Source organism: Hippoglossus hippoglossus, chromosome 22 (assembly GCF_009819705.1).
Source record: "Hippoglossus hippoglossus isolate fHipHip1 chromosome 22, fHipHip1.pri, whole genome shotgun sequence".
In the NCBI taxonomy this organism is placed as follows: Eukaryota; Metazoa; Chordata; class Actinopteri; order Pleuronectiformes; family Pleuronectidae; genus Hippoglossus; species Hippoglossus hippoglossus.
In genome coordinates, this window is record NC_047172.1 from 18575487 (window position 1) to 18587886 (window position 12400).

At 39.9% G+C, this 12400-nt stretch overlaps 2 protein-coding genes across 2 annotated transcripts in view; one reads left to right on the forward strand and one right to left on the reverse strand.

Annotated features, from left to right (window-relative positions):
- Positions 1 to 760: 760 nt before the first annotated feature.
- On the reverse strand, positions 761 to 4743 carry ccr6b (chemokine (C-C motif) receptor 6b). The gene is made up of 2 exons (XM_034577115.1): positions 4386 to 4743; positions 761 to 2084 (listed from the first exon to the last, which is right to left on the reverse strand). Exon 2 carries the CDS (start codon positions 2073 to 2075, stop codon positions 996 to 998), a length of 1080 nt encoding a protein of 359 aa, XP_034433006.1. The 5' UTR covers positions 2076 to 2084; positions 4386 to 4743; the 3' UTR covers positions 761 to 995.
- Positions 4744 to 8897: 4154 nt separating this feature from the next.
- Positions 8898 to 12400, forward strand: part of crybg1a (crystallin beta-gamma domain containing 1a) — a 45679-nt gene continuing 42176 nt past the window's right edge. The window contains exon 1 of the mRNA XM_034575753.1: positions 8898 to 9381. Within this exon, the coding sequence (XP_034431644.1) occupies positions 9047 to 9381 (335 nt within the window). The 5' untranslated portion in view covers positions 8898 to 9046. The remainder of the gene's footprint in view (positions 9382 to 12400) is intronic.

Genomic DNA, 12400 nt, shown 5'->3' on the forward strand with positions numbered 1-12400 from the left:
ATCTAACGTGAACCAACCACAGGAAATGACCCCAAAACTCAACTGCTGCTGGGTACAGACGGATCAATTTCGCAATCTTTAAATCTGCTTCATGCCCCACAAAGACGACTTTTACAGAATACAGAAATGTTTATCACTACTTTTATTACATTACATTTCATTTAGCTGAAGCTTTTATCCAAAGCAACTTACAATAAGTGTATTCAACCATGAGGGTACAAACCCAGAGCAACAAGAATCAAGTAAGTTCAATTTGTTTCACAAAAGCCAGACTACAAAGTGTTACATGCAATATAAGTGCAACTCAATTATTATTATTTCTTTTTTTTTCTTTTCTTATATATATTTTTAATAACAGATTTACTGCTTTATGAGCTGTTTCCTTAAATGTTACAAGATGATTTACTTTGTTGAACTGGAGGAAATGGAGCCAACACTTCCCAGGAGAGGACTGGAGATATTTGCAAATTACCCAGAAGTACATTTTATTTTAAAATTATCTGAGGATAAAAACGCTTTCCATTAACAAGCTTAAAAAACTTGTACTGTTTGTTAAAATGTCTCTCTGGAGAGTATCATCCAACAAGGCCAACTGTGGCTCAGCTACTGTGTTCTTCAAATTAAATCTTAAAATCAGATCAGGCAGTAACTAAGCAGCTTTTCAAGTCAATGTATTTCTTTTTCTGCACATATATAAAAATGCCAGTTTATTATGAAAATATAAAATATGTATGATATAATAATTGTTATAATAAAACGTGACATGGCGAGAGGACTCCTGCTGGTGGACTCAATCCAGCACTACCAGGTGAGTTGGCAGTTTCACTTTTAATCATATTCAGAATTTTCAAATATCCTGAATGTTACTTTTTTTCAACAAATGTAGTACAGAAGCTTTTATGTCTATTTACATATCATACAGTTACAGCCCAGTAGCAACTTGGACGAGAGGCTCCTGTAGCATCAGCAATGCTTATTAACTGTAGGCCACAGCATCATGCACTGAACGATGACATGTTGTTAGAGGCCTCGGAAGACTTGAGACCCGAGGTGCAAATATCAGAGGTTCCGGGTGACGAGCGAGCAGAGTAGATGTACTTTTTGCTGAAGCACCAGAGATCCACCACTATTTGCCTGAAGTGGCTCCTGAACTTCACCCCGATGAAGGCGTAGAGGATGGGATTCAGACAGCAGTGGAGGTAGGCTACGACCCTGGAGACGTCCAGAACGCTGAGATTAATCTTTTCCACCACACAACTTCTCACCTTAAACAGAGACAGGGTGTGTGTGAGCAGGGTCACGTTGTAGGGAAGGTGGCACACGATGAAAACCACCACGACTGCCAAAACCACACGCACAGCCTTGTGCTTCTGGCTGTTCTGTGCCCTCAGCAAGGTGCACATGATGCTGGAGTAGCAGAACACCATCACCACCAGAGGCAGCAGGAAGCCGACGGCCATTTGGAGGCTGGGAACCACCACCTTCATCAGCTTCGCTGTCTCATTCCTGCTGAAAGACAGCTGACACGTCACGGTGACGCCCTCAGACCCCATGTTCGGCTCTTCACTGCGCTGGGTGTAGAGGAGTGTGGGCAGCGTCAGGGCCACAGCAGACACCCAAACAGCAGAGCAGATGAGGCGGCCGTAGATCAGAGTGTGTGAGCGGGTGCCAAAGGATCTTCTGGCCTGAACTATTGCAATGTAACGATCGCCACTGATGCAGGCGAGCAGGAGCATGCCACTGTAGAGGTTGATGCTGTAGGCCGACCTCAGTATCTTGCAGGCCACAGAGCCCATTAGCCAGCTGTGCTGCTCGTTGTAGCTGATAAATGGCAGGGCCACCACAAAGATCAGGTCCGCCACGGCCACGTTGTAGAGGTAGACGTCCGTCATGGTCTTGGCTCTCTTGTAGAACATGTAGGTGACGATCACCAGGACGTTTCCGATCAGTCCGAAGGCACAGATGATGGAGTGGACGTATGTTTGGGTGATGACCTCCGTGGGGCTCGGTTCAAAGATGCAGAGGTCGCCATCTACATGCGTAAAGTAGTCATAGTCTGAAGTCGTCGACGCCATGTTTTTAATCTGGAGAAGAAAAGACAAAACATTTGCAACAAACAGCAACATCATTGAAAATATAATTAATTTATTTGACATCTTTATTCTGGTTAATTTACACATTAGACTATTATTTCAAAATAATGTATTTTGGCAAGTTACAAAATAAAGTAATAATACCCAGTATTACAGTACATTTGTGTAAATGTAACTTGTATGTTTTCGCATTTTGCTGATATTACCTCGTTACAGTAACTGAGCCGTAACTTTTATTAATTATTAAGACGATTAAAAATAAATAATATATTTGCTATATTCTGGTTAATTACACATTAGGATGCCACTTAAAAACCTATACAGTTCCTAACTTTATATAACTATATAAGTACATAACTCAATGTTTTAGCACTGCTGTAATTTTCTGCATCATTGTGTTTTTGTAATTCTTCCTATATAATTTTTTCCCCCTATTTTTATTCTCATCTATTTTTATTCTATTCTTTTTTATTCTATCCTTTTTTACCTGTATTTATTCTGAACTTGTGCTACTATAATCCTTGATTTTACCCCATGGGGATCAATAAAGGATTAACTTATTTTATGAATTCCAAAGTGATTTATTCCCAATTTATTTGTTAATGGTAAATTAAGAAATTTCATGGTCAATAAGTAATGTGTTCATTCTTTAACAGACCTGTAATGGGTGATCCTCATTGAAACAATACCCCAGTGGTAGTTTGTTGACACTGCGATTGCCAAACAATATATTCTAGTGCATCATTTTGACAGTTTAGTGCAAAGCCTTCACTTGACGGAGACAACTCAGTTTGCTTCTGTGTTCAGAATAAAAAACAGTTTCCTAGTTCAGATCTTCCTCCGGTTGAAAATGACCCACTTTCAGAACCCTTTGCCTTCAAGAGGATGCACGCAGAGACCGGCTGCTGGAGGCTGCACTCTGTGCTCTGTCTGATCCCAGCAGCTGATTAGATCTCAGCAGTGAAGATCTGAGATGTTTCACACGACATAGAACAAGGTCAACAAGCACTTACAAAGCTACTAATAAATACAAATGATTAAGGAAAAATAAATTAGGAAATAATTTATATATTAACTGATGAATATAAATGGACAGTATTATGTCTCATTCATGCAAATAACAGCATGTGAGAAACTTTGACTTCCTCGAAAACAGGATTTAATCTTTTGCTGATTATGTCTCTTGCTTCAGCACTTTCACGTCTCACAAATCACTATTTCAAGATTAGACATAGTACAGTGCAGCTGCACTCGTTGATAAGGAATGTATGCTGTGCCCATGCAGATCTTTTGAGGAAGATAACAACATGAGAAGGAAGAGCTGTTTGTATAGAAACACAATTTTAGAACTTGCACTTTGTAATTATTTTACAGGAGTGACAGTTCTGTAAAACTGTCTGTTGGAATCTGTATTTAACGGTGATCAATGACTGTCCAAATTCAAATTGATCAGTCGCTTTCAAACTTCAACTTACATAAATGAAACTTAAAGTTTTTTACATTAAAAACTAAACATCATGAACATTTCATATAAAACATATTCCAAAAAAATGATGGATCCAACTAAAACACTAAATTAAATAGTAAAATTGATAGTAGAAAAAGTTACATTACAGTAACAAAAAACGTGCCAAAATAAATAAGACCTCAGTAAACATTTAAAAATGTGGACAGAGCTTGCATTTCTAATTTTAGATAAACCACTCTTTCAGAATCCGGTAGTAGCTGAAGAAACTTTAAGAACAAGTCTCCGAGGACCTAAGGCCTCTCGGTGGTTGACAAGGAGTTAAAAGGTCCTTGATGTAAGAAGGTGCTTCATCATTCGTAGCTTTGTATACGAGTAAAAGGAGGTTAACATCAATTCAAATAGAAATGGGGAACAAGTGTGGAGCAGACGATGAGGAGCCGTGCTCTTGTCCTGTTCTTTGTGAAAAGGCTGTTGGTAGAGTTGTGAACTCACTGAGGTTTTCCTATCAACTTTTTTGCAGGCTAGCGAAGATTGCATTACACTGCACCAATGAGACCAAGAAAATGATACCGAGACTTTTCACTTCTGAGTTTTTCTGATTCCCAAATCTTCGTACAAAGCATCTGTTGTATTTTGCCCCTGTCAGCATTACCTTTGCACATCTCAAGCTCAAAAAGTGATCATTATATGTTTAAGTTTGAATTACCGCTCTTACTAAATGTATAACAAAGATACTGTAAAGGAATCAAAATACATTGTGCGATTACAAAATTGCATATAGTAAACAAATCGGTAGTGTGCCTGTTTTTTCAGAACATACATACCTTGTAAAATGATGACTTTCAATCACTTAATTTCTTTATCTTCTGGATAGGAAGTGTCAAAATAAAGCAATATTCCCCTCCAGCTGCCAGAGCTTTATTTGTCTCAGAGCTGCATATGAAGTAAAGAACTCAGTGCGAGAGCTTTATCTCACAGAAAAAAACGATGAAAATGAACAGAAGAACACGATAAAGAAAAAAAACCATTCTCAGAGGCTGTGTGACGACAATACATCAATGAGCTTCCTGCTTTTGATCTCACACTCAGCTTTGTCTTCTACCCACAGATGTACACACACTGTCCTTATCTGATGGTTCCACTAAGAAAATAACAGCTTGCAGGGACACCCCGCCCGCAAGACATGTTTTGTTCGCTTTGATTTACAGCAAAATTGCAAAATTGACTCTTCCGGCCACCTCCACCTAAAAGGTTATTTTTCAACGGAGAGGAGTTTGTTGTTTTGTGATCAACTCAGTGATTTGACATGTCATCAGTATTTCTGCCAATTTGAAATTGATACCATTACTGAAATTTGAAATATACAAAAAGGTGCTATTGGTTGTAATGTGGAAAAATTATGTCACGTGAATGACTGGGAGACAGTGGTGGATATAGGATTTTTCTAAATCAGGGGCCATAGAGGGGGCCACAGTTTAGACAATTATATGTCCAACCTCTATGCACAATTCCAGATTCAATACGTTTCACATTAAGTCACTCCTTGTTTACTCTGTAGCGTAGGTTTTCTAAATTGAAAAAATAAAAGAGTTGGGCGCCAGACAGGGCTTCTTCACCTGTCAAAAATTGTAATATCTCTGTAATAAGAGAATTAACCCGGATAGCTTATTTACCTAACTACAAAAGGCATCAAAGAAAAAGAAACCACAAACAATCAAATCGGTTAATCAATATATATTCAATTGAATTATTCAATCAAGTTAACAATCAAATCAAATAGGTATGATTGATAAACAGACAAAGAACTAATTTTGACCAAAATATCCAGTAATCAGTGCAAACAATTTCATTTCCAAATAAGAACAATTAACCGTCCATTAAATAAACATATGAAAGAAGCTTCCATTAAGAGTTCATGATGAGTATAGTTCGAGTTCAGATCAAGTGTGAGATTGTGTGGGTGTGTGGTTGTTGGAGAGGGGAGTTAGGGTCCAATGAAAAGGTAAAGTGAGGGAAATGTGTGTTCTTTTTGGTGGTCCTTTAATCTCCAGGTAGAGGGAAGATGAGGGGTGAAGTTTCAAGAGGCCAAGGGAAGTCGGTGAAGCCAGGAGAGTTTCAATAGGGAGACTTAGCTTGTTCGGTTCATCCAGGACAGAGGGAATCACGTTCCAATCCGAGCAGGTTAGATGGGTTTTTAAAATCCACTTCAGACTCCAGGGATCAGCTTTTTTGCCTCATGGTCCAGGACGTTTGTGAAATAAATCCAGCCGGTTCTTGGATCAACTTTCCAGAAACTAGTTTATCTTTTTCACATCACAGTGATGCTCTCAGCCCCCAGAGTCTCCTGCTAAGCGTTGTGTGTAGGTGAGTGTGGGCAGAATTAAAAACCACTGCAAACAGCAGAGCAGGTAAAGCAGCTGCACAGGTTGAAGCTGTACACTCACCTTAGCAGCTTGCAAACCACACAATGCTGGTTGTGATAAATGGCAGAGCCACCACAGAGATCAGAAGAGCCACAAACACACTGAGGAGAAAAACACGTGCCATCCTCAGGGTCTACAAACTGACAAATGAAAGCTTGTTTCCTTGCCCCCGCTTACTTTCTGTCTTTGAACGCCCCACGCACAAGAGCTGAATTTTCTCTTCTTCTCATGCCCCCAAAACCCAATTGGGTTTTCCCATGAATTCGTTTTTCCTTATCACATTACCATCTTATTATTTGCTCTCCTTTGTTTTCTCTTTCTTTTTCTTTCATCTACATTCACCCACATAATCTGTCTTTTGGTGTTTTTTCTGCATAATCTAGTTTATGTGTCAGGTTAGTGGTTCAAATGGGTGAATATGAACCTGACCGTACAGTACGCAATAATCAAGACTGTTGCTTTTCCCCAACACAGCCAGCAGATGGAGCTGTGATTATAGGGTACACTCGATAATAAGACTTTCTGAAATGAAAGACCTGTGGGAAAAAATGCATCATAACTTATAATTACTTCAGGTTCAAACAGAATAGATCTAATGTGTAATTTTCAGATCTTAAATTGTAGGGATATAATAAAGACTAAATCCATCACTACTGAGCTTTTACTTTAGGAAGCAAACATCAGTTGGACCTCATTTATATTCACACTATTCAACTTTTTAACCTGAAAATAGCAGCGTCAGAATTAGATTGATGTTCACTGACTTGGAATATGGAGAACGGTGCAGATTTCATTCCCGCTCCTCACTTTGAACGCCTGTCCTCGCTCTATGTGACGTTGTTGAGTGGGTCCTGTGGGAAGTGTGGAGCTGACTGATACTTGCAGCATAAATAACCAGGATCAGACACAGCGAGCTCATGAGTAATGCAGAATGGTAGATCAGTTAGAAAGATTGAGAATACCTAAAAAATATCTCCAATATTCAGTGAGGAAACTTAAAGTATCAAACATTCTGAACAGAGTTTAATGTATTTGTCACAGCAGCAGCTCTTCTGGTTCAGAAAGCAGAGGATTGTGGGTAATATCCACCGTTGAGTTGTGTTTAAGTTCAGGGAGTGGGACTCCAGTCAACTTATTCACATGACCCACTTACATTTCTATTTACATGACCCAATGACAGAATAAATCACCACATGTGGCTGCAGAGGGCGCTGTTGCTCAGTAGAAGTTACACAGTGTTGCTTTAAATTCTCATGACACACAGTGCAATTCAAATCTACGTCACAGTGAGTAGTTACAAACTGATATATGAGACATAAATACAGATGTTTTGTAGGGGAAAAACTATATTTAATAGTCAGTTAAATCATTTTCAAGTTGTACAGAAGTTTGTTGCGCAGAGAAGGACCTTCACATTGTCGGTAGAAATGAAGAAAGAGACTTTAATTATCATGATTTTCCACACAACTAATATCTTTGACTTTCATGGAGAGAAACTTTTATCACTTAAGATCTTATAGATTTATATACAAACATACTTTTGCAGGAGATCAAACTAGAAAGGCATGTGAGGTGGTACAAGCCGCATCAAGCAGCAAGCTAAGAGTTAAATGTTTGCTTTCAAAATAAAAGCTTCTTAGTGTAGTATTCTCAACCACTTGTGTGACACTGTTGATGAAGTTGGGGTTAACCTGTTTCCATCGCCCCCGGACTAAGTAGTGATGACTAGTACTGACAGTGGTGACTCATATGCTTTTGTGGCATCTCAAGAGTCAGTCACGACATACCTGTTTCATTATGCCTGCAGCCTTCCTGCATTATATCATGTGTATGTGTTAATAAAGTCCTTGTTAAAGGACCTTGGTGCATTCTTCTTATGATTGTTTTTATTGCATTTATTTCTAACAAAATAATATTTTGACAGATAACAGGACACTGAGGTGATGACATTTTACCCTTTTAGTGACATCATATTAAAAACAGTGACTAAATTGATTACATCCATCCATTATCTTATAACTATCTTATTCTTTAAGGGTCGTGACGTGGCTATGGTCATATTAATTACAAAAAACGTAAGCATCTCAAACATGATGGTTTAATTATTTACCATGTCATCCTGTATATGAGACTTAATAGCATGAACTGTCTTTGAATTTGAATATGTGACCCTGGACCATTTTAATTTCGAATCGCTGATTAATCAAGAAAATATGAATATAAAGTTCATATAGCTAAATAACTCATGATGATGTAATCATTAGTGGCAGCGCTTATAAAAAAAAACATTTTACATGCAGTATTTGTGAAAATTTAAGTTGTTCTTTTACCGGCAATTTTCTTTTTTGTTTGTCCCCAATACATTTAAACTTTTAACAAAACAAAACAAAAACAAAAAATAATATACTTTATTTATAAATCAACTTTCAAAACGCAGTTATAATGTGCTTAACAAGTCAAAAATGAAACAATAGGAAATTGTCAAAATGCAAACAAGAAACACTTAAAAAAAAGTAATTTGAAGATCAGACAGCTTTAGAGCACAGATACGGAAATAAACGAAAGTTGCAAATGAGAAAAGAGTGAAGACAAGATAAAATATAACATTATAAAATGATTTATATAGACAGTGAGAGCAGAACTGAAGCAAACTATACAGCTGTGTCTGTAAATAAGGGACTCTGTTAATCTCCACCTAAAACAACTAAAGATAAATGACCACACAGCCTTGCTGCTTGCTCACTCGTGGACGTGCTCGGTTATAATATATTAGTTTACTCGAGGACACACTGTTGGTCTATTTGTATTTTTTGTACATATATAAAAAAGAAAGTAAAGACGGAAGGGTAGTTTTATTTGATTTATTCTGAAGGTTACGGCCGGAAGTGTTTCCTGTGGGCAACTTTACGCAGCTGCACCTCTCTCACCTGCACAGAGCTCCGCACCTCCTCCCGCCCGCAGCTGCACTCGGTCCCCAGCAGCAGCAGCCTGTAGTCGGACCCCTCTCCTCTCCTCTCCTCTCCTCTCCTCATGGTCCGCTGCTCCCCTCTGCTCCGCACACCATGAGTAAGTCCAGCACGCTCAAAGTCAAGAGTCTGTTCAAGTTGAAGTCACCTGAGAAGGAGAGCAAGGAGCTCCAGCGCGCGGCGACCCTCAGAGATGGAGCTGCCGCCGGCCACAAAGACATGTCCGGGACGGTACCGACGAGCCCCGGTCCCCTCAGCCCGGGAGACGGCGTCACGCCGCCCGAAGAAGCGTCGCCCGTTTCCCCGAAAGATAAGAAGAAGCGACGGCTGCTGTCGTTCAAGCTGAAACGGAAGAAATCCAAGAGCAAAACTGTGGAGGGGGACGTGTTTTTCCCTGAGACTGATGAACTGGACAGTTTCAGCCGACCCATGTGAGATCAAGTTCATTTATTCATCTCTTTTCTACTTCTAGGGCTGACAGGTCGTCTGAAGAAGTCCTGGAGCTCAATAAACAGCAGCAGAGGTCTTAAGGACCCTTATCAGAGAACATCATAGTAGTTACACTGACTCATGTTGTTGTTATCTAAGTGGTTTGAGAAAGCAATGGGACCCTGGTCTCTCCTCAGTCCCTTGACCCCCCCCCCCCCCTCTCCTCCTCCTCCTCCCCTCCTCCTCCTCCTCCTCTCTCCTTATTTCACAGATTCACAGCATGAAGCAGCAGAGACGTTTTTGCCCGCTGGCACTTTTTTTTTAAATCTAAGCACAATGTCATTGAGTTGTGGCTGTATCACGTGGGTTGGTTTCCAGTTTGGAAAAAAATATATATACAGTGAGAACTAGGGCTTTTCCAATACCAGCTTTTCACTATACGATTATAGTGACTAAAATATTGATGATTATCGTGATATCTATCGGGAAAAACAAGGGAGACGCCCCCCCCATCCCCCATTATCGTTAATCTGGGATAACCTTGTCATCCCTCATGGTCTATTTTTGTGGCACAGGAGAGGTTTTTTTGATTTTACAAATAATATCCTTTACTTTGTGGGAAGATGAAGAGAGTGAATGTGAAATGCAGATTGACCCCATTCTGCTTAGGTGCCCTTGAGCAAGGCACGTGATCTCCCATCTCGTCTATGCTGTGGCTCACTGACCAGCCGTGGGTATAGCTCCCTGATGGGAACTGTGTGTCAATGTGAAGCAGTAAATATCCTCTCTGACTCACTCTCCCCTGGACAAATGAAAGATTGAAAACAACAAACTGGTTAACCTCAGATGGCCACGATAATGACAGAGGAATTTCCAGTGCTCTTAATTGTTTATTCCACGCATGCCCTGTTCCCTTTTTATTTTTGTTCCTTGTCTCAAACCAGTCAGATGATGGGCTGAGACTCTGCATCTGACACGGGTGTTGTTGTCACACATTGTCAGGTTAACCTACTCTGACATATGCTGTTGTGTGCTGAGGAGGAAGGCAGGCATGGCGTAACACGTAAGGCTGGAAAACCTGCCGTGCAGGTATGACACATTAACATGTTCAGTCCAATTTAATGTGGCTTGTTCAAGTTGATTTAGTGTCTGAGCTGGTCTGGATGTGAGGGAACATGTCTCGTACAGAGGACTGACAGAGGGCTCATTTTGTCAGCTATTTTGAGATTTAGTCCTAAAATTTGGCCTGAGCTGGAATAGTCCATGTTAGATTTAGTCCTATTTGGTCAAACTCACCCTTTTAGCTTTGAGTCAGTTTTCACACCTGAAAGTTGGAACCATGGAACTGAACCATTCCGATCTGGTTAGTTTTGGTTGCACGTTGCAATTGAGGTATCAGACTTAAGACTTTGGTGTGATATGTGCATCCTGTTGTAATCATCTACGTGGACTGTGACCCCTACTTGACCCTGATTGGTTGGTCGACGGGAAAGCATCTGAGGTCAGCGTGTCAGTTTGGACCTTGTTTCTGTTTCAAATGAGGAAATGGATTACCCGGTTGATATTGTTGTTTTTGTTGCCACTGTAATATTATTATGGTGTTACTACCAGCATCACCAACATCAGGGGCAGCACTCCACACTAGTTCAATTCCCCCGCATGAATGTCCTCGCCATTCAAACTATATATTGTCAGAAGCAAATCTACAAGTAATCCTGCGCGCCACTTTGCTTCTTTTTCTTCTTCTGTTGTTTGATGCTGTCTGAACTTCCTGCCACTCCTCCGAAAAGCTGAACTATCCCAAACAATGTTTTCACGAACCATGGTTTGTTTGATCTGGACTGAGACCATGCACCTCTGTGGTCCTGCAGACAGTTCAGACCAAACAAGGCTGGTGTGAAAGCGCCCTAAAAGTCTGACTAAGACAAGACTAAAATGTGGAAGGAAAAACAATTTAGTCTAGTTTTAGTGGAAGAATGAGCCCTTCAGCAAGCTGCTTTCAAATTAGATTTGATGACAACTGATTGTAACTGTCAAATCTGGACTGATGCAACATTAGAAGAATCCAAAGCGGTTAACTCTTTGGGAGGGAATCAGAGAACTCAACCCCGTACAACAGCGCTGAGATAAATCCTCCATTTATTGGTTGAGTTGTGCCAGGAAGGGGTTGCTTTTGTTCAGTTATTTTGTCGGCCTCAGTGTCAGTGCTGCACTAGACCTCATAGTGTAAGTGTTTGTAATAGGCGGCACACTAGCATTTAAAACCATTTGTAAAGACAACATTTGAAACGTCTCTTTGCACACAAAGCCAGCAGACTATTAGACACCTACAGGGACTACTGCCCAACAGTGTTCCACATTACAAGCTGTGCCTTTTAAATACCCAGCTGTAGATGCTGCATGTCCATGTTTGTAATGTAACCGTAAACCTTCAGTTGGTAATTTAGTATAATGAGATTATATAAATGTGGCTACTGTCAAAGATTAGGCCTTTTACTGTAAATGCTGCAGAAGCTCTCCCTTTAATACTGTATGGACAACACTGTGGGTAAACATCTAAATGAACAAGAAGGCATTCCAACCTATAGTGATATAGATAATGGAGTTTTGCATGAATGAGGTAAATAGTACTTTTTCAGGTATATAATTCCCTGGATAAGCTAAAAACAGACATTCCTGTCTATAAGCAGTTTTACCATTTCAGAAATTGTGTCTTATCATGAAACATATAAGCTGCACATGTGTGTAAGAACGCAAAGGTTTGAGTCAGGTGTTTCAGACATTTCCCTGAACTGTTCAGACAATTCACCGCGAGCAAGTGGGTGTGTTGACGTTTTTTACAAGCAACAGACGCAAAATGATAAAAAAACAATGAGAAAACACATATCTCAGGATGAAACAGATATGTCACACATGTAGAAGACGCCGATAAAGATGTCAAATCAGAAAGACAACTAGATTCAAGATTGTCTTTGTGCTGTAAACAAAAATATGTGATTTCCGCAGAAGATCTTTTTCCTT

Bases quoted from the DNA above. Each gene is read 5' to 3' on its own strand.
- ccr6b (XM_034577115.1), bottom strand. From the start codon at position 2,075: ATGGCGTCGACGACTTCAGACTATGACTACTTTACGCATGTAGATGGC.